The 22,487-nt window shown below is 39.2% G+C and overlaps 3 protein-coding genes across 3 annotated transcripts; all 3 read left to right on the forward strand.

The window, feature by feature from the left end:
- The first annotated feature begins 18,283 nt into the window (after positions 1-18,283).
- Positions 18,284-19,270, forward strand: LOC141695597 (uncharacterized). The gene has a single exon (XM_074499834.1). The coding sequence runs from the start codon at positions 18,284-18,286 to the stop codon at positions 19,268-19,270; it is 987 nt and encodes a 328-aa protein (XP_074355935.1).
- A 1,650-nt stretch (positions 19,271-20,920) lies between these two features.
- Positions 20,921-21,739, forward strand: LOC141695598 (uncharacterized). The gene has a single exon (XM_074499835.1). It carries the CDS (start codon positions 20,921-20,923, stop codon positions 21,737-21,739), a length of 819 nt encoding a protein of 272 aa, XP_074355936.1.
- Positions 21,740-21,772: 33 nt separating this feature from the next.
- LOC141695599 (uncharacterized) lies at positions 21,773-22,150 on the forward strand. The gene has a single exon (XM_074499836.1). The coding sequence runs from the start codon at positions 21,773-21,775 to the stop codon at positions 22,148-22,150; it is 378 nt and encodes a 125-aa protein (XP_074355937.1).
- The last annotated feature ends 337 nt before the right edge of the window (positions 22,151-22,487 follow it).

Raw genomic sequence — 22,487 nt, forward strand, 5'->3', positions numbered from 1 at the left:
AGCATCATTTTATGATATCTCAGTACCTCAAAAGCTTCCCTCAAATGGGTTATGTGATCAGTCTTAACCAGACTTTTGATTTACATGTCATCGACATACACTTCCATAGTTTTGCCAATAAGATCCTTGAAAATCTTATTTACCAACCTTTGATAGGTAGATCCTGCATTCTTAAGGCCAAACACCATAACAAGATAACAGAATACACCAAAGTCAGTGATGAATGATACCTTTGAGATGCCATCCTTATGCATCTTAATCTGATTTTATCCACTGAATCCATCCATAAAACTCAGCATCTCGTGACTAACGGTTACATCTATCAATGTATCTATTCTTGGCAGCGGGAAACAATTCTTCGGGCATGCATCATTCAGATCAGTGAAATCTATGCACATTCTCCATTTTCCATTAGCCTTTTTTACCATTACAGGGTTTGCTAACCATTCAGGATATTATATCTCTTCAATAAAAACAGCCTCCAAGAGCTTTTCTACTGCTTGCTTGATTGCCTCCTGCCTTTCAGGGGCAAAACTCCTTTTCTTTTGCTTTACCATCTTTCGATTTGGATCTACGTTCAATTTGTGAGTGATCAGTACAGGGTCTATGCCAGGTATATCATCTGTTGACCATGCAAAGACATCACTATTCTCTTATAAAAACCTCACCAACTTCCCTCTAAGGGGCTCCTCTAGTGATGCTCCAATGAAAGTTACTTTCTCAGGATCCTCGGGAGCCAATGGGATCGGGACCAAGTCTTCTATCGGCTTCCCTCTTTTCTCCTCATTCTCGCGGACATCCAGATCTTCAATAGGCAGAACCTGCCCCCCAACTCCATCAGCCCTAAGAGAGGCTACATAACAACTCCTTGCCATCTTTTGATCTCCTCTCTCTTCTCCAATCCCGTTCTGGGTGGGAAACTTCATCACTGAATGGTAAGAAGATGGAACTGCTTTGAAAGCATGTATTCTCGTTCTTCCCATGATCGCATTGTAAGTTGATCCGGCCTTTACTACTACAAAGTCCAACATCTGTGTTGTTTTCCTTGGTTCCTGACCTATAGTCTGGGACAACTTAATTATTCCCTCCACGGGGCACTCAACTCCAGCGAAACCATATATCGGCATATCGGTTGGGGTTAATTAAAAATCATTATAACACATCCTTATAGAGGTATCATGGAGTAATATATCCACCGAGGCTACATTGTCTACAAGGACTCTCTTCACCGGGGTGTTCCCTATTATCGGTGTTATGACTAGAGTATCATCATGAGAAAATTTCACACCCTCTAAATCAGAATCATCAAATGTCATTGTTACTTTTGTCCTAGCCCTCTTCGGGGCTTCTCCGACAATATGCATAACTTCTCTAGAATATGCTTTCCTCGAATTTTTAGATGTACCAGCAGCAGTTGGTCCTCCGAAGATTGTATTTATCACTGGCCCTCGGGGTCGTGGTCCTCCAAAGATTGTGTTTATCACCGGTCCCCTGGGTTGGGGATTTCTCCCCTGATCATCCTGATCCCTTTTGTGATCATCAAAGTTCCTTCTTCCATTATTATTCTTATCTCCTCCATCTCCAGTATACTTGTGCAGCCTTCCGTTTTGAATATGAAATTCTATTTCATCTTTCAGTTGCCTACACTCATCGGTGTCATGACCAGCGTCCTTGTGAAATCTACAATATTTGCTCTTATCTAGCTTAGTAGGATCAGCTTTCAGGGGTTTGGTCATTATATTTTACAAAAGTCATATAAATCAATTATTTGCTTAAATATTATTATGGATAGAAAACTAAGATGTATTAATTGTTGTATTTATTAATAGGGTTCGTGAGCTTCGAGGCTCGATTTGACTGCTCTTGTGTCTCGTGACTCGATCTGCCTTAACAAGATGCCTACGTACCTTATTGATTGCCAAGGATCAAGTCAAAAACTTAGTTCTGATTTGTGGGGTAAGACCCCTTATATAGGCATGAGATGCCTTCGAATTAGGTTAGGGTTAGGAGACTTGGTGGACAAGTCTCAGAATTAGAATGGACTTTGGAGTCCTATAATGCAGGAAGTTGATTTCTTATCCTATGAGATTTCTTGGAGGCCAATCTCCAAGGAATTGTGTACCTATTAAACTTTACCGATCAACTGATTTATCCTTTAATAATTAATTACGAAATTAATTAAAATTCAGGGCTATTGGGCCTTCTTTGTTCCATCAGGCCCGATCAATGTGTTAACCTTCCTGGGCCTGGTCAATGTGTTAACCTTCTTAGTCTGAAAGTCATACATATGGCCTTCTTTAATGGGCCTTGCAGTCCTAGATGTAATTAATGCAATATTAATGACGTAATTAAGGTTTAGTTTATATCCTATCAAATATATATTTAATTTCTCAATATGTGTATTTAAAGTAGAAAAATGCATATTTTATGAAAAAGTATGAATTGAAAAAGGATATGAAATTAATGATATAGAGTTTTATTTATTATATTTTACAAAAATTAAATCAGATTAGTTTATTTCCTAAATATATTTTTGAATAATTTCAAATTAAAATAAGATATTTTATTGGCGGTTTCTCGGTGTCCTCTTTGACAACCCCTCAAAATTTATAACTAAAATCGTGTAATATAAAATATGTATATATTATAATTCGTTGCATTATATAAACAATACTCTAATATTAAAGAACATAACACAACAGAGTTACTATAATCTTGTAGTATGTCAAAAAAATTTATAATTATTGATGAAATATATATTAAGTTATAAAAAAAACAAAATTAGCTGTTTCTCCTAATATATGTATTTATTTATTAATCTGTATATTCAAAGTAGAGAAATATGTATAATAATGAGAAAGTATCAATTAGAAAGGATGTTAAAATAATAGTGTATACTATCATATGTTCAATTTTATAAAAAATCGAATCACATTAATTTGTTGCTCAAATTTATTTCTCAATAATTTACAAATTTAAATCAAATCAAAATAACATTTTTAGTGACAATTTCTATTTTATAATTAAAAAGGTATATTAGAGACGTGTCAATTTAAGTTTCTGTCTGCATCCTCTTCTCTTTCTCAAATATAGCCGCCGCCTGGGTTTTCGAAAATTTTCTCCGGTGAAAAGCCCCAATCTCTTTATTTTCTTTCGGTTTTCTTAGTCATGTTATTAATCATGAGAGTATACGAATTTTTTAACTTCTCTGATCAAGCATGTGCTTTTTCGTTTTCGAGGGGTCCGGGTTTCTTGTTTTTTTTTATTTTGTTTTGTAGATCTAAGTCTTGCTTTTATTTTGTAATTTCAATTTGGTTGTAGTCTCTCCTTACTATTTAGAGTTTTGGTATTTCTCTCCTTTATTAGTGAGGGTATGAATATTAATTTAATGATAAAAGTTTTTAGGGTATTGCAATTATGGTCCATAGCTGCATTTTCAATAAATAACGTGATTTTATCTCCAAAATAGATGGAATAATCAGCTATTGTTTTTTTATATTTGTTCAAAGCGACATTTATTATTACCAATTGCAATATACTAATTTTTTATGGGTAATCTTTACCTATATAAATATGAATTTATATTGTAACATTTAAAAATATACAATAAATATTCTTAATTACGAAAGATTTAAGCTAAAAAATTAAATATTAGTTACCTTATCTTATAAGTTTTTTAATTTTACTTGTATAAAATGAATATTAGTGGACAAAAAGATAAATGAATATTTATCTTCTTATAAGAAAAAAATATTATTGTATACAATTTATCATAATTCACTATTTACAATGATAATGAAACATAATTAATACTTCAAAGAAAAAAATTTCAAAAGCTATTTTTCTATTTCTATTAAAAAAAAATTTATTTCCATATAACATAACTTTTAAGCTCTAAGAAATAATTATATAATTACAATTTTTTATTTTTATAAGTTATATGCGCTTAATTCAAAAAAAATTGTTTTACTGTAATTTTTTCTATCATGATATTTCTATCTTTATGGCATTGAGCTTTTTATTTTGATCATTAATTTTGTATCTTTTTAATATTAGAAATATAAGTATTGTTGTGTATGTATTGTGTACTTGATGATCTCATGAACAAAACACCTTATTAGATTTTACTTAGTGAAATAATGTAGCACTCGACGGATAAGATTTATAGTCCCGACGGATGACTCATTATAGTCCCGACGGATTATGACTTATTATCCATCGAGTGAGTAGCTTATGTAACAATAAGTCTGTAGCACATTTCTGCATTCACCATTGTATAGATTTTGTAAGTAGTATTCAAGTCATGTTGACTTTAACTAGATATGCAGAATAGGTTGATTAATTGTATATAGATGATGTCTTGTAATTCTGCATAAATGAAGTCAAGTGCCAGTTTGCTTCCCGATGGATAACCTACAATGAAGTCGACGGATGATCAAATAGACAACCCGACGGATGATCAATAACTTGACGGATGATCATGAACCCGACGGATAAAGAATTCAAATATCAGTTGACAGTGACAACACAGTCACATGCGTCAAGTGGATGCAAATGGAATGTGGTAGCCTATTCAACTGGGTTTTCGAGAACAAAGAAGCATTTCCATTTCCATGCTATTATGAAGATATTCAAAGATGCTGGAATAGAGTAATGAAGTAGCATTGTAATAGACTAGATAGTTTTTGTTTTATTATCTTGTCTTATTACTTTGTAATCTTGGTGATATATAAACCAAGTAGTAGCAACTAAGACACTATCGATCTAAGCAAGAAAGCAGAGAAACATTTGTAAGCAAGATTCTTAGCATTTCTCTGTAGTCTTAGAAGTTCAATTGTTGTAAGCAGCTGTGAGCATTTCTGCACACAGGGTTCTCTCGATATATAATATATATCTCTGGTGGAATCATTTGATTCCACCAGAAAGTTTTTAAAGACTCTTGTTTTTAATTACTTGTGTTTTGATTCACTTAAGTTTTTATTCCGTATTGTGCTAATCAATACACTTATATTTATATTTGAGTTAGAACATTTTATTTCAAGAAAAAGTTTCAAGAATTCCATTCAACCCCCTTCTGTAATTCTTGTCATATTGTTAAGGGACTAACAAGTATACATATTTACGTATACATATTCAATTATTGTAACTCAAATTTTGATATCCACTTGACTTTAACAGAAAACTTTCATTTATGTTGGCGCATATTAAAATAATATACGTATATATTTAATAATTTACTTTTAAAAATATATTTTAGTTAAAAATATAAATATTTCAATTTCTATTATATATATATATATATTCATAGGTATGTATATATATGTATATATTCATAGGTATGTATTAATATTAGTTTATTTTTAATATGTAATATAATTTAAATATTTGACTGAAGCAAAAAATTGAAAATGTTGTAAAAGGTCACCTGAAAACATATAAAAGAGAACACCAAACTACTTGATAACAATATTTTGATCCATTTATATCAGTATTGTTTAAAATATTTACACTCAAACCCGTGTTAAGAAATTTAAAATGTACCGATGATAAGCCATATCCGAAATGAAATATTTATTATTTTTAAAAATAATTTTTAAGATTGATGTTTATTTTTTTAAAGATAAATTTTAAAATAATATTATTATTTCTAATTCACTTCACAAATTCTCAATTTTTTTATATGTATTAAGTAAGTTTATAAAAAATCTTTTGAAGTGGAAGTACATTTAAGTTCGAATGATAGTAGTAAAAAAATTATTACACATATATATAATTATCAATAAAATAATTTGTACTCAAGTGTGATAGATTTAAATATTTTGCACAAATAATTATTGTCCAAGTGTAAGTTTGCTAACAGACTTAGTAACTTTGTTCATACTCATATGACATATTTTTTGTCATTATCATTATTTTTTATAATAAGTTAAAAGTGTTAAAACTAAATAGACTGTTATTCCCAAGGAACTAACAATGAGATTTACAGAAGGGGGTTGAATGTAAATCTCAAAACTTTTTCAAGTTTTGAGCAGTTTCAAAAGCTAAGTCTATGATGAACAGATGTGTGTGAATTGCTTTGAGCAGGTGCAGACAGATGTATATTCAAGACACAAATGTAAAGAACACAAAGGCTTTTATAAACTTTTCTGGTGGATTTGTTGTTCCACCAGAGATGTGTATTTCAGAAAATCTGTGATACAAAGAATTGATCACAGCTGCTTCCTAGTACAAACTAGATGATTTTCTCTCTATGTTTTTCTAAACAGCTCTGGAAAATTCACACCTAATTACTAGCTGCAACTTGGTTTATATATCACCAAGTTTACAAGTGAAGACAAATATAAAATATAATTAAAATAGTTCTTCACATGTTTCTTCTTTATTTCTCTATCCAATGCAATCTAGGATAATATGTGAATCTTTGAATACTTCCTTGTTTGCACCAGAATGGAAATGCTGCTTTTTCTTGATTCCTCCAAGAGGCTACCATATTTTAATTGTCTCTGTCAACCCATGTGCCTCTGTCAGCTTATGAATTGTCACTATCAACTGTTATGGAACTAAGCATCCGTTGAAGCTTTCATCCGTTGATGGATTTATCCGTTGATGCTTTAGTGACATCCGTTGATGCTTTAACAGTTGAAGTTTTATCCGTTGATGCACTCATCCGTTGATGAATGTTATCCGTTGAAGCTTTAGAGACATCCGTTGAAGCTTTGTTTCTCATCCATTGAAGGCCTTTAATCTATCAGTTGATACTACTTCATTTATACAAAATTATAAGGCATGAAATATTTACAATTAGCCCTCCTATTTGCATATCCACTAGTAGTCAACATGACTTATAATTTCCCACAACTTCTAAGAATTATAACTTAAATGCAGAGACTGAAATGTGCTACAATAGTAAACTTATTTCTAAGTAAAGCTACTCCATCAACGGATAGCCAAGATGGTCTTATCCGTTGAGGCTACAAACACTGGATTTCTACTTAAGTGTTTTGTTTATCTTATCATCAAACTAATACACATATTCCTAACAATCTCCCCCTATTTATGTCTACTAGAATTGTAGGCATAAATTCAGGGTTAACTTGATGATAACAAAACACTTAACAAATATATGAGTTGAAATCAAGTAGAAATTCAAGAGTGCTGCAAAAGTATATGGACTGAGATAGAATTGAAGATTTACAGTGTTTCCAAGGGTGCTCCTTTAGTCTGAGCAAATCATTTTCTTTTCCTTTGTTCCCTTGTTTCCTTCCCTAGCCTCCTGTCATTTTCCTCTACTTGGAGTTGGAGTTGTCTGTAGAATTCATCTTCATCTTCTTCACGGATATCCAACTTAGATTGCATGTTCTTGAGAGTTTCATTACTGGCAATTTTAAGCTGGTCTTCAAGTCTGAAAAATCTTCTGACTCCTTTATTGTCTCTGAACTCCATCAACCAATGAGGTGATTTATGAATTGTGATTCCATGCTCAGGGATGAGTAATGTTCTAGTCAAGGAATTTGACTCCCACCAATTCTTCCTTATGCTGGCAATCTTATTGAGAATCTCAGTTTTGGCAGTCCTAGTAAAGCCAGTATCCCTTTTGATAGCTGAGTAGACTCTAACCAAGGTAGAATAGCCCTCACTTAGAATTCTTTGAAGAGACCAAGTCCTTTCCACATTTCCTTTATATTTGAACACTAGCCTTTCTGGTAGCTGTCTATAGGCACTTATTCCCCTCACTTCTTCCAGCTCATCCAGGAATAGTTCAATATATGTATGTTCTTTTATGTCACAAATGTGAACATAATCATCCTTTGAGGCTTGTGGCTTAGGCTTAGGTTTATGTTTCTGAGTGAATTTACTTGAGGTTAGGGGAGGTGTTGATTTGGATTTTCTTTTCAGTTTCTTTGGTGGTGGAGAAGTAGTTAGGAAGGTAGGCAATTTGATGGTATCTCAATCAATAGGTTCCTCTTTGGGGATAATTATTTCACCATGAATATTTATACTGGGATCAGCCACAACAGGTTCAGGAATGGAAGGTAGTGGTTTAGATTGTGATTGGGTTTCCTCAATGTCATCTCCACTCTTCCTTTTTGCTTTGACCTTCTTTCTGTTCCCTTTCTACCATTCCATTCTTTCCTCACATCTTTCCTCCACACTCTCACTAACTATATTCCCCATATCCACATTTATGCTTTCAGTCTTGTCTCCTTCACTCTTGTCTTTAATCTTCTTCTTTTCTTTAATTTGACTTGACTTTAGCTGTTTTTCAAGCTTTGCTTGTGCTTTTTTGTCAGCCTTCAGCTTTTTAGCTTCTTCCTTTAGCCTCTTGGTCTCTTCCCTCTTGGCTATTGAGAATTTGGGATGTCCTTGCATCACACAGATGATCTTTCCCTCTCTATAGATGATAGCCATATTCATTCTTTCCACTACATCCTTGGTCTCTTTGTGCTTTATGATGTTACCACCCAAAACTTTGTCTTCATCAGGCTTTGGAAGAGGAAAATCCACCTCTTTTAGTTGAGCAAAGCTTAGAGGGTTCTTTGTAGAGTCCTTGTTGAATCTAGTGGTTGGCTTGAGTACCATGGGCTTCAGGTTCCTGAAAGAAGTTTCTCCAACCTTATTCCTCCTTACTGGCTTGTGCTCCATAATGATTGGCTCAATTTTTGTGCTATGTTTCACAGATAAGGATTTTGTAGTTGAAGAGCCAAACACTTGTTGCATCCTTTCATCAATTTTTCTCCTTTGCTCTTTCACCTTCATCTCAGCTGCTGCTAGCTGGATTAGATCAATTCCATCAAGCTTTCCTTTGATTTGAAGTGTTGGAGAAGTACTGATGGCTGGAACTAGCACTTTTGATATTTGTATATGTGTAGATGGCTCTCCTTCCCCTCCCTTTTATTCTCCCCCTTTTTGTTATCATCAAGGAGAGGGGTCAAGCCCTGTGCTTTAGCCAGTTGCATTAGAAGACTAGTCTGAGACTGTTGATTGTGAAGAATGGTGACCACAGAGTTTTCAATAGCTTGAACTCTTTCCTCCAATTTGGCCATCTTCTTTTCAGCATCTGATTCTCTTCTCAGTCTCAGTAATAGTTCCTGCATGGTACCAACGGGCATGATTGAATCTAGCTTCTCAGAATTGTAGGACTTCAAGTCAGCTATATCCTTCTTGAGTTCATCCACAATTAGATTTTGTCTTAATTGTTGTAGCTTCATGAGATGTAGAGAATCTAGGTGGGCTTGAAGAATAGCCTTGGTACCAGCATTTGAAGTTTCCTGAATGGCCTTTTGGATAGACATGACTTGTTTGACTAAGGATACATTGAAATGCCCTGGTATAGACTCATTTGTCAATGCCCATTCAGGTAATTCTGGAATAGAACTTGGGCCTTCAGCTCCCCCTAAGTTCATGCTTCCATCAAAAGAATCAGAGTCATCATCATTAGAATTTACTCCAAATTCTTCAGATGGCTCACGAGCTGTCGAAGGCATCCTATTGACAACAGCTTTATCCCTTTGTAGAGATTCTGAAGTATGTACTAGATATAAAGTCTTTTCTTCCTCCTCATTGCCCTGAATAGCCAACAGTTGATAGGCTGACACAGGATGAGTAAAGTGTCAGCATTCAAGGAAATGTTATCAATTACAGCTTTGTAATGTTGCTGAAATTGTCTTTCCTTTTCAGCATCATCCATAATCATTGACTCACTAGCAATGGCTGGATCCACCCTTATACCTCTTGTACATGCTTTTCTCTCAATTTCTCTCTTTTCTTGCATCAGGGGCTCCCCCTGGCTCACACTCCTCACACCCTCACCTTCACCTACTAAGGTGGTACTCCTCTCACTTTCTTTTGCCATGCTGGAAGAAATAGCATGCATATTTAGACTCTCAAGCTCTCCTTTTTCCTGGGAGCAACCCAGCCTCTCACTCAAGTTTTCACTCCCTTCCCTCAATCCTAGAACTGATTGTACAGTAACCATGTCTTCTACACTTGGAATTAATTCAGTTGTTTGTGTAGAGACCATCAACGGATAAGGAGTATCCGTTGAAGTTGAAATTGATGGTATCAACGGATAATTGCTGTTAAGCTTATCCGTTGAAGAACAACCACTTGTCAACGGATGAGGAATATCCGTTGAAGAAGGAAAAGAAGTAGAAATTGAAAGTGACATAATTGTTGAATCTGTGTGGATTGATTTTAATTTAGGTGACACAGATTCTTCAACTAAGTCTGAAAGAATTGGCTGATGATCCAACAAATCATCTAAAAGATGATGATCACCAGTATTTGAGTGGGGCTCCTCCCTGAGTTGTAAAGAGGGAGAATCAGGAATTGATGTGAATATCATGTCCACATCCAGAGATGGTGATGGAGAATTTGGTGATTGATGTTTGTCAATTTTGAGAGAATGAGGTTGTGACTCCACATTTGTTGGAGTCACATCAAGCTGAATTTGAGAAGGCATAGATACAGGTGGTTGTATTTGTGCAGTGTGTGCACCCTATGTGGAAACTAGGGTTTTGACCCTTTTTCTTCTTGTGAAGGCTTTTACAGGTGAGTGTGTGGCTTCGGTGTCCCTCCCTTTTTTGTTCTGTGTCCCTGGTTGGGGACTATTTTCAATAGCTGCACCCTTTTGGGAGGATGCAACTAGGGATGAGTTTGAATCCTTTTCAACCACCACAGTCTTTTGGGAAACTGTGGCTTGGCTAGCTTGGGTACCACTCACCTCTCCTAACTTATTCTAGGGGTTTTCTTGATATTCACCCCTCCCTTCACCACTAACACCCTGTTCACTCCCCTCAAGGTTCATGGTAGGTGTTACAACTGTTGTCTTTTGAGAGACAACAGAGGTAGATTTCTTTGACTTGGGTTTTGAAACTTTAGGTTTGGTGGCCTTGGTAGGAATCTGTTGGGGCATTGACACAAATCCCATGGCCACACTTGAATGCAAAGAAGTGATGGGGTTGGAAGAAGTAGGAGTTGAAGAAGTATTTACCTCACTTACCTGAGGTGTATCCATGATTGGTAAGTATACCAATGGCACCTGACTGTTGAGGTTAATTCTCAAAAGGTCCGCATGGACCCTCTTCTCTTGTGCCCAGCATTTGAGTTTATTACTCTCATTAGTTATGACCAAACCTTCAGCAACATGGTTAGCCAATAACATAAAGAATCTATCATAGTAGATGTTATGAGGTCTATTAGCCTTGTTACCTAACCTAGTACCCAATTCTAGCATAACATAATTGCTAAAATTAAAGTACCTATTAGAAACCAGCATATGGAGCATATTAACAAGAGATGAAGTTATTGCATCAAAATGACTAATTTTCCCAGAGAAAACCTTGATAAAGGCATCACTAAGAAAACTCCATTCTTTCCTAAGGCCTTTTCTCTTAATACTGCGTAAACTAGTAGAATCAAGGGAATAGCCTATAGAATCTAACATGCTAGATACATCATTATCAGTGTGTGGTGTCATGGCATTGTTTTCAGGTAATTTAAAACAGGATTGTATATCATCGCAGTTAATATAGTAATCCTTACCTTTGAGAGAGAAAGAGATGGTCATATCAGTGGGGTTGAACTCAGAAGTTGTCCACATTTCCTCAACTACTGCATAGTAAATCATTGGGGCTTCCAGCATTGCATAGCTCAGTTTACAGTTTTTGATGAAGTCCATCATCTTGTGATAATCTGAGTGGGCTTCATTCTTTTCCACCAAAGCTACGAAATTGTTTTTCTTATAGACAAATCCAGATTGGGACATTATCTTTACTACTGGTGCCATTGTTGTGAGTAAAAGTTGCAGAGAAAGGTTGAGAGTTTTGGGAGAGAAAGAGAGTAAAAGCTTTTGAAAATTGCAAGAAAGCGTAAAGTGAAAATAAGAATTCAAAGGGGATTTTATACTTTCTCAAATTAAAACATAAAGAGAATGATTAAAAAATATTTTTAAGTGAATTACAATCGTTTGAGAATAAAAGAAAAACTGTATGTATTCTAAAAACTGCCTTTAATACAAATACATATAACTGTGTATATATGTATGTGTCAACGGTTAAGAAAATAGAATCAACGGCTGTGACTCACTCAAAACGACTAATGTGACACTTCAACGGATGAGGTAAATAGTTATCCATTGAAGATTAACACAGTTTTATCCGTTGAAGGATAAAATTACCAGAAATGTATTTGTCTTTCAACGGATAATGGACATCCGTTGATAGAACAACTTTGGCTTTCAACGGATAGGGAATATCCATTGATAGAATAAACTGTACTCAAAGCCAACTTTGTTCTTGCAACAAATTCATTTCAGGCTACAAAACAAATTACAATTAGAACATGAATTTAGGAATAATTAAGCATACCTAGCTCACTTACTAATCTTGTGAATGTTGATTCATCAAGTGGCTTGGTAAATATGTCTGCAATTTGTTTTTCACTTGGAATAAAATGAAGTTCCACTGTACCATTCATCACATGTTTCTTTATGAAGTGGTACTTGATGTCAATGTGCTTGGTTCTTGAATGTTGCACTGGATTTTCACTAATGGCAATGGCACTTGTGTTGTCACGGAATATTGGAATTTTGTCAACATTTAGCCCATAGTCAAATAGTTGATTCCTCATCCATAATATCTGTGCACAGCAACTACCAGCAGCAATGTACTCAGCCTCAGCTGTTGATGTAGAAACATAATTTTGCTTCTTACTGAACCATGATACCAGCTTATTCTCTAGAAATTGACAGGTGTCAGTTGTACTTTTCCTGTCTATTTTGAAACCTGCATAATCTGCATCTGAGTAGCCAATTAGATCAAAACCAGACTCTCTAGGGTACCAAATTCATAGATTTGGAGTCCCTTTGAGATATCTGAAAATTCTTTTAATAGCAATTAAGTGAGATTCTCTATGATCAGCTTGAAATCTAGCACAAAGACATGTAGAAAACATTATATCAGGTCTACTGGCAGTTAAATATAGAAGTGAACCAACCATGCCTCTATAGCTTATAATGTCCACGGACTTTTCAGCCTTGTTTAATTCAAGCTTAGTGGCAGTGGCCATGGGAGTTTTTACAGATGAACATTCCATTAAGTCAAACTTCTTTAAAAGATCATAAATGTATTTAGTTTGACTAATGAAAATTCCACCACTAACTTGTTTAACTTGTAAACCAAGAAAATAAGTTAGCTCTCCCATCATGCTCATTTCATATTTACTTTGCATTAACTTAGCAAACGTTTTATAAAGTTTATCATCTGTAGAGCCAAATATAATATCATCTACATAAATTTGAACAAGTATTGTAGAGCCATTAACATTTCTAAAGAAAAAAGTTTTGTCAACAGTACCTCTTGTGAAGTAATTATGTAGGAGAAATTTTGACAAAGTCTCATACCAGGCTCTAGGTGCTTGCTTTAGTCCATAGAGTGCTTTCAACAGATAATACACATAGTCTGGAAAATTTGGATCTTCAAACCCTGGAGGTTGGCTCACATAAACTTCTTCCTCCAATTCTCCATTCAGAAATGCACTCTTGACATCCATTTGATAGACTTTGAAATTGGCATGGGCTGCATAGGCTAGAAAAAATTTGATGGCTTCAAGTTTTGCAATAGGAGCAAATGTCTCATCAAAATCTATTCCCTCTTGTTGAGAGTAGCCCTTGGCAACCAATCTAGCTTTATTCATTATGATAATGCCATTTTCATCCATCTTGTTTCTGAATACCCATTTTGTGTCAATAGAACTTTTGTTCTTTGGCTTGGGTACCAGCTTCCATACTTTGTTCCTCTCAAATTGGTTTAGCTCCTCTTGCATTGCTAAAATCCAATCTGGATCCAATAAAGCTTCTTCCACTCTCTTAGGTTCCTCTTGTGATAGAAAACTATTGTATAGACATTCATCTTGAGTAGCCCTTCTAGTTTGCACCTTAGATGTTGCATCACCAATGATTAGTTAAAAAGTATGATTCTTGGTCCATTTCCTTTGAGGTGGTAGATTAGCTCTAGATGAGGTTGCTCAGTATTGTCATGATGTGAGATAGAGTGTTGATTGGTTGAAACTCCCCCTGAGTTATTGGTCCTTTGCAAAGAACTGGGAGTTCTATCAACTGATGATGTAAATTGATTATCCGTTGATGAGCTATGATCAACGGATGCTCCATTATGTACTTCAACGGATGATGCACTTTGTCGTTCAACGGATGCTGCATTACTTCTGTCAACGGATGCTGAATTATGACTTTCAACTGATGCAGCATTTTGTGTATTATCCAAAGGCAGATTTTGAATCCTTTTTGAAGTGTCTTCTCCATCATTCTCATCCTCACTATCATCATAATATATCTCAATGTTGTCAAATTTGAATCCTTCATGATGTCCCTCATCTGTTAGTCCATCAATCTTTTTATCATCAAACACAACATGCACAGATTCCATAATAATGTTGGTTCTTAGATTGTAGACCCTATATGATTTTCTAGCAGAATAACCAACAAATATCCCTTCATCAGCCTTTGCATCAAACTTGCCTTTGTGGTCAGGTTGGTTCCTTAGAATGTAGCATTTGCAACCAAAGACATAAAGGAAGTTTAAGGTTGGTTTTCTTCTCTTGAACAATTGATAGGGAGTCATGCCTTTTTCCTGATTGATTAGAGAAATATTCTGAGTGTAACATGCACAGTTAACAGCCTCAGCCCAAAAATATGTTGGGAGTTTTGACTCTTCAAGCATTGTTCTTGCAGCTTCAATTAGTGATCTGTTCTTCCTTTCCACCACACCATTCTGTTGTGGACTCCTTGGAGCTGAGAACTCATGCATGATCCCATTTTCTTCACAGAACAACCTCATGGTAGAATTCCTGAACTCAGTTCCATTGTCACTCCTGATATTCCTTACTTTGAAATCTGGATGGTTGTTGACTTGCTTGATATGATTGATAATGATTTCACTAGCTTCATCCTTTGATCCAAGAAAATAGGTCTGTTATGCCCAAAAATTGGTATAAACAATATTAAGATTAAGATTAATAAAATGAGCAGAATCAAAGGAGAAGCGCCTGAAATCTAGAAAATAGATAAGATTGATTTTCCATAAATAGAAGGTGCGCCCAAAGATTGTGCCCCATTGACTGAGTAGCCGATTAACGGTTGTGATTATCATGTATTGAGGGCGCGCCCTCAAACATGATAGAGGAGGCGCACCCAATTATCGAAAAGGAGGAGAGAAATTTCTTAATTGAAACCTGTCCTGTGGTGAGCCTTAGGGCGCGCCTTGGGCAAGGAAGGTTCCTTTGACGGATTGCTTGGACATGATTGCTTTGACAGACCTACACTTTGGCCTGGACAGAATTGGAGCGAGCCCTAATGATGAATAATTTAGGGTGCGCCCTATGATGTAGAATGATATAGGAAGAGACCAAATGTTGATGACACAGGGCGGCGCTAACATACAGGAATGTAAGGGCGCGCCCTTATCTTCTACTTGACATATAAATGCAGCTTTGATATGCTACTTGGATGGATTCTCTGGAAGATTCAAGGAAGATGGAGAATGTTATTACTAACATATTTGATGCTGGTACTCTATTGAAGAACTCCTTCGTGTAGCACATCTACAGGAAAGGCGGTGTCCGTGGTCAGAGACCTCCAGGGGTATGCCTGGACTGAAGGCCTCCTCCTGTAGTCAATGGGTGTCCTCATTGGGGATGTGGGGTGAAATCTGGTGTGTGCTTTGGGAGCTCTGTCTCTGTAGTCAACGGGTGTCCTCGTTGGGAGACTTTGGTGCATCCTGCACTTTGCACCCAAAAGCTTGGGATCACTTGTCCTGCAATCTGGTAGGGGCTCCTTATCGGGGGACAAGGATGCGTCCAACATTTGGGGTGAACCACGGCTATACCTGCGTCCGTGGACTAGAGAAATAGCTGGTAGCGGAGGGTTATCCTTGGCCAGGGAGATGCCTCATCCGTGAAGTCTCAAAGCTACGGACGAGCCTTGGGCCTTTGTGGTTGGGCCTCATCGGCGGACATTCCTAAGGCTAGTAGAAGACGGTTTCCAGTGGGTTTCCTACTGGGCCTCGGGATAAGAAATCTAAGTCCATTAGGTTTCTTATTCCCCAAGAACTACGTGGGCTTGATCCCCTATAAATAGGGGTACGTAGGCACATTGTAAGGGGTGAGAAGCGAGAGTGCAAAGGAGCCACCACGAACCCTAAGCAATCTCAGCCCTCAATAATCATCACCACCAAACACTGTTCATCTTTTCCGAAGAATACTGTTCATCAGATTCATCGGTTACTGTTCACGTTTCCGACGAAGAACTGCCATCACAGTTTTTGTTTCCGGCTACTAACCTCAAGTTTTGCTGTTCCCAAATTCCTCCGTCAACAAATTGGCTCTAGAAGGAGGGGCTCTAATTAAGATCTACATCTGGGAGGAAGGATGTCTCAATATCATGATGGAATTTTTTATGATGGAAGTTCTGAAGAAGATTATGATCATGGCTATGAATATGAACCCTACGTTCCGCCAATGACTGATCGTCCCACGCCGGACGTTGGAGGAAAGCCGCCTGTGATCATCAACAACGCCGACTTGTTGGAACAACTGTATCGCATGGGCGATGTTTTGAATGGTTTCGATTCAAGGTTGAGCACTGTGGAACGGCGCAAGCCCAGGAGGGGTCTTTGCCACAACCGAGCGGCTCATGCACCTGGAAAGCACCCATGACGGATAGGGATGTCTCAGTCGGCCATGGCCGCACTGAAGGAGGGCGTGTGCCGATAACCTCGCGACGCCTGGACTATTCTAATGACACGTCCCCAATCATCGAGCTAGTGGAAGAAGATGCTGATGGACGGGAAATTCTGCAGACCGACACCCGGGGGGCCACCCATCCGCACCGCTCTGGACGTAGTCTCGAGGAACGCCGACAGGCGGAGGTGATGCCGGAGAATCAGCAACGAGGCTTCGCAGCTTTGAAAGATCGCTTTGGGATTCGCTTGGGCGATAATGATTTGAGAATGGTATTACTTGAATGGCAGAAAGAAGCTGATCGTGAAGATGTGACGCCCCATGATACAACACATGTGCCCCTGAATTCCCAGGAACATCGGGAGCGGCACCGCGATCCAACACGTGTGCCCCTGAATTCCCAAGAAAATCAGGAGCGGCACCGCGATCCAACGCGTGTGCCCCTGAATTTCCAGGAAAATCGGGAGCGGCACCGCGATCATGAGAGAGCTCCTCCCCGCAGATCACTGGATCGATATGGGCGTGGATATGGAAATGATCGTTGGAGAAGGCCTCAATGGAGAGGAAGAGGTGGAGGCCGAGGTAGATATTTAGAGGGATACAATCGTGGCAATTACCACGGTCACCTTGATTCCCGCTGAAATAACCAACCAGATGGCTATGATTATGCGGAACATGATGATCACAGAAATGTAGAAAACTATGATCGCGGTACGGCTCGGGGCCGCGGCTAACGTGGAGAAGAAAATCAAGGGAGAAATCAAGAACGAAATCCTAAAATAATTATAATACCCGAAGACACCCAGAATACGAACCAGCAGCAAGCCCCTCCCGGGGGGAATCGAGTGGAGATACCTCCATTGCAACCCCAAGGTCCGCAGCCTCAAATGCAGATCATTCCAGGCGTGGGAACTTTCAATATGGGAGATCTAAAAAGGCTACTTAACGATCTTGAAGGTAGGGTGACGGCTACAGCTGAAATCCCTTTCCCATTCTCGGTGGCGGTAAGAGAGGCACAATTGTCGGCCGGGTATCGCAACACCACTAGCGATCTCCGTTTCCACGGAAACTCAGATCCGGTAGAATTCCTGGGTCGTTTTAATATAGAGATGGATGTATACCAAGTCCCGGACCTGGCTCGATGCCGCCTTTTGGCGGAAACCTTTAGAGAAAGCGCCCAGCAGTTGTTTCAAAAGCTCGGTCCAGGAGTGATCACCTCATGGGATCAAATGAAAACTCTGTTCTTAAACAAGTTCCAAGCCGCGCTGAGATACGCGCCCTCTGTCACAACTCTTGCCAATGTTAGGCAAAGAGAAAATGAAAGCTTGACATCGTACTTTAAGAGTTCAACGCTGAGTCTACTAGCGTGAGGGGGGCATTAGACGAAGCCCTGAAAAGCTTCCTGATCGCAGGATTAAGGGTTGGCTCAGACTTTTGGAAGCATTTGCAAGGGAAAGACCCGGCTACTCTAGAAGACGTCTTCGCTTTGGCAGAATCTTTTAAAGCTATAGAACAATCCTTGGCAGAGATGCAACCGACTACACAATCAAGTCAGAGAAGCAAAGGAAGGAAGAGGGATAGGTCACCAAGCCCGAGGTACCGAAGAGATAGTTGGAGCCCGGACCGGGTGAATACAGCATGCACAAGGAGGGGATGGAGTCATCCCTCAAACTATGACTACAGGACAAGCCGGTACACACCTTTGGTCGCATCTATCGATCATATCTATGAAATAAACAAGAATAAAGGGCTATTTAGAAAACCTGAAGCTTTATCGTCATGGCAAAGCAAAGACAAGAAAAAATATTGCGAATACCATGAATCATCTGGACATAACACGCATGAGTGCCGACATTTAAAGGATGAAATCGAAGCGCTTATCAAGGAAGGATACCTCGGAGAATGGGTAGTCAAGGAAGTAAGGAAGCACAAGGATGACAGAACAAGGGAAGAGGAAAGACGAGCCCCGCGCGGGACAAATAATGATACCCTGGAGGAAAATAAATTTGTCAGGGATGGCAGTATCCGAACAATCTACGGGGGAGATCCCGGAATGGAATACAGCAACCGAGCCTTGGCAAAATACGCTAGGGAAGTCCGGTTCAGGCCTCTCACAGATATTCATAGGGTGGAAACTCGGCCACCCAAAGTGTTTAAGGGTGAGTCCATGGATATCACCTTCAGAGAAGCAGATGCCCGATGGGTACATCATCCCCACAATGATGCGCTGGTTATTTCCATCCAAATCAGAACAAAGAATGTCCATAGAGCCTTCGTGGATAATGGAAGCTCAGCAAACATCCTCTATTACAGCACCTTCAAAAAGATGGGACTACCTGATCAGGATATGTCGGGGGAAGACTCGTGGGTCTATGGTTTTTCAGGTGCAGGAGTTAGAGTCATGGGGTCGATTCGGCTGCCATGTACACTGGGGGAAAGCCCATTGTCGGTAACAAAGATGCTAGAATTTAAGGTCCGGAATCAGGAATCGTCCCACAACGTGTTATTGGGATGACCTTTTCTGCGGGAGATGAGAGTCATCACTTCAATCCATCACCTGACTATCAAATTTCCAACGCCAAATGGGGTGGGAAGTATAAAGGGTTCCCAGTATGACTCTCGGGAGTGCTACATGCAAGCTATGAAAGGCTTTAGAAAAGACTCCCACGACGAAGATATTTCGGACGCAGATCGGGAGAAAAGTATTGAGCAACCAACCGAGGAAATCTGAGTCCACTATTATGTTGAGCAAGAAGAGGAACATCCCTCCGAATTGCCCCCGATAATATTGTACTTGGAAGACACAATCAGAATTGAGATGTTGGAAGAAGAGGAGGCGATGGATACCATAGTTCAAACAGATTTTCATGGGGAACGTTTAGAAGGGAGATTCGATGTCTTGCAAAGCCTCGAACAGGGTGATGCCCTTCCCCCTGCAGGAGCACCCTTGCCCGCAAAACCTACTGAAGAAGTTGATGCCTCTACTACGCAAAGCGCACCTCATAAAGGGGTTGCACCCTCTCTACAAGATAAGGAGATCTATGATTCGCTGACTTGGATCCCCGGATACCAATGCTGACGGAAAAGATGGGGCCAACAGAAGATACGATAGAAATCCATGTTGATGAAAAAGACCCGAGTAAGGTTCTGAGAATAGGGTCCTAGTTGGCACCAAAGTTAAAGGAAGGTCTTTCAATATTTCTGTTGGCGAACCTTGATGTATTTGCATGGAGCCATTCTGATATGGTGGGAATTGATCCAGAAGTAATGTGCCACCGATTGAATATCGACCCCAAGCATAAGGGGGTTCGACAAAAATGAAGGGCCGTAAGCGGAGAGAGAGCTATAACCCTGGAAGAGGAAGTAGAGAGGCTCCTAGACGTCGGACTAATTCGAGAATCTTTCTACCCAGAATGGCTAGCAAACCCAGTGTTGGTAAAAAAGCCCAACGGCAAATGGAGAACGTGCGTGGACTTCACCGACCTGAAAAAACATGCCCGAAAGATAGTTTTCCCCTACCAAGAATTGATCAGTTGGTCGACGCCATGGCATGACATGTTCTGCTCAGCTTCATGGATGCATACTCCGGGTATAACCAGATCCTTATGTATGAGCCTGACCAGGAGCACACCTCTTTCATCACTGATAGAGGGCTCTACTGCTATATCAGAATGCCATTTGGTCTGATCAACGCCTGTGCCACTTATCAAAGGTTGGTAAACAAAATGTTCAAGAAGCAGATTGGGAAGACTATGGAAGTGTATGTGGATGACATGCTCGTGAAATCGAAAAATGCAGAAGATCACATCGCTGACTTAACTGAAATGTTCCATATTCTGAGAAAATATAGGATGAAACTAAACCCGCAGAAGTTCGTGTTCGGCGTGGAGTCGGGGAAATTCTCGGGGTTCATGGTCAACCACCGGGGAATTGAGGCTAACCCGGCGAAAATAAAAGCTCTGCTAGACATGAAATCTCCCACCAGCGTCAAACAGGTACAGAGTCTGACAGGAAGGATCGCGGCCCTAAATCGATTTGTGTCGAAGTCGTCGGATAGGTGCAAAGAATTCTTCAAAGCAATCAAAGGGAGAGGGAAGGATTATCTGTGGACTCCTGACTGTGAAGAAGCTTTTCTGAAAATCAAAGAACAATTGGAAATCCTCTGATGTTGGCCAAGCCAGAAGATGGAGAAACATTGATTCTGTATTTGGCGGTGTCTGAATATTCCGTCAGTGGTGTATTGGTAAAGGAAGAAGTAAGCCACCAGTGGCCTGTATACTATGTAAGGAAAAGGTTGTTGGACGCGGAAACCAGGTATACCAACATGGAAAAACTAGTATACGCTCTTATTCTTGCGGCACGAAAGCTAAGACCGTATTTTCAGGCTCACCGAATAGAAGTTCGCACCGCTTATCCGCTCCGGCATATTCTACATAAACCCGAATCGTCAGGAAGAATGTTAAAATGGGCCGTAGAGCTAGGGCAATTCGATTTTGAATATTGTCCTCGCACGGCAATCAAAGGACAAGCGCTGGCCGATTTCGTACTTGAATTCGATGAAGAAGTTGATGGTAAGACCATAGTGCTGGCAGAACCAACCTCGCAAGAAAGTCATCAGGATAAAAAGAAGCAGGAACTCCCCCACCCTTGGTGGACATTATATGTGGACGGGGCCGTAAACAACAACGGGTCAGGTGTCGGGATAGTCTTGATCACTCCGGAGGGGCACCGCTTAATGAGTGCTATCCATTTCAAGTTTTATGCTACCAACAATGACGCTGAGTATGAAGCCTTGATCAACGGTCTGAAATTAGCTCTGGAGGTAGGGGCCATGAATTTGATAGTTCGGAGTGATTCTGAATTAGTTATGAACCAGGTCAACGGAGGATTCCAAGCCCGGGGACCGCGAACAGAGCTATATATAAGATGTGCAAAACGCCTACTGGGAAAATTTTCAAGTGCCAAACTAGAAAGTGTTTCGTGAGAAGAAAATAGTAATGCGGATGCTTTGGCCAAGATGGGTTCACAAATGGACAACCTCCAACTTGGACAAATCCCTTTGGGAATCCAGGAAATTCCAAGTATCCCAGAGGCGGAGGTGTTTCAAATGCTAAAAATCCCACAAGAAAGCTGGATGACCCCCATCCATAACTATATTCAGACAGGGGCTGTACCAGAGGATAAACTACAGGCTCGACGCCTTCGGTACCAAGCTGCAAAGTATGTCGAATATGACGGGGTACTGTACAAGAGAGGATTTAACCAGCCACTGTTACGTTGTGTAGATATGGAAGAAGGAAATTATATTCTCAGAGAGGTGCACAAAGGGATTTGTGGAAATCACTCGGGGGGTGGTTCCTTGGCATTAAAAGTGCTCAGACAAGGATACTACTGACCGACTATGAGGGAAGATGCTTTCAATTTTTTCCGGGCTTGTGATCGTTGCTAACGGTTCGCCAACTATTCCAACGCCCCGACATCTACCATTACCTCATTGACAAGTCCCTGGCCTTTTGCCATGTGGGGAATTGATCTCATTGGAGAGCTACCCAAAGCAAAGGGGTGTGTGAAATACGTCGTGGTGGCTGTGGACTACTTCACCAAATGGGCAGAAGCTATGCCACTAGCCACGATCACGGCAAATAAGATAAGGGATTTTGTGTTCAATTCCATAGTATGCAGGTTTGGTATTCCCTACAAACTCATCTCAGACAATGGAAAGCAATTTGATA

The sequence above is a fragment of the Apium graveolens genome, chromosome 11, assembly GCF_009905375.1.
Source record: "Apium graveolens cultivar Ventura chromosome 11, ASM990537v1, whole genome shotgun sequence".
Lineage (NCBI taxonomy): Eukaryota > Viridiplantae > Streptophyta > Magnoliopsida > Apiales > Apiaceae > Apium > Apium graveolens.

Coding starts and splice junctions, on each gene's coding strand:
- LOC141695597 (XM_074499834.1), top strand. CDS start 18,284: ATGCAACCGACTACACAATCAAGTCAGAGAAGCAAAGGAAGGAAGAGG.
- LOC141695598 (XM_074499835.1), top strand. CDS start 20,921: ATGTTGGCCAAGCCAGAAGATGGAGAAACATTGATTCTGTATTTGGCG.
- LOC141695599 (XM_074499836.1), top strand. CDS start 21,773: ATGGGTTCACAAATGGACAACCTCCAACTTGGACAAATCCCTTTGGGA.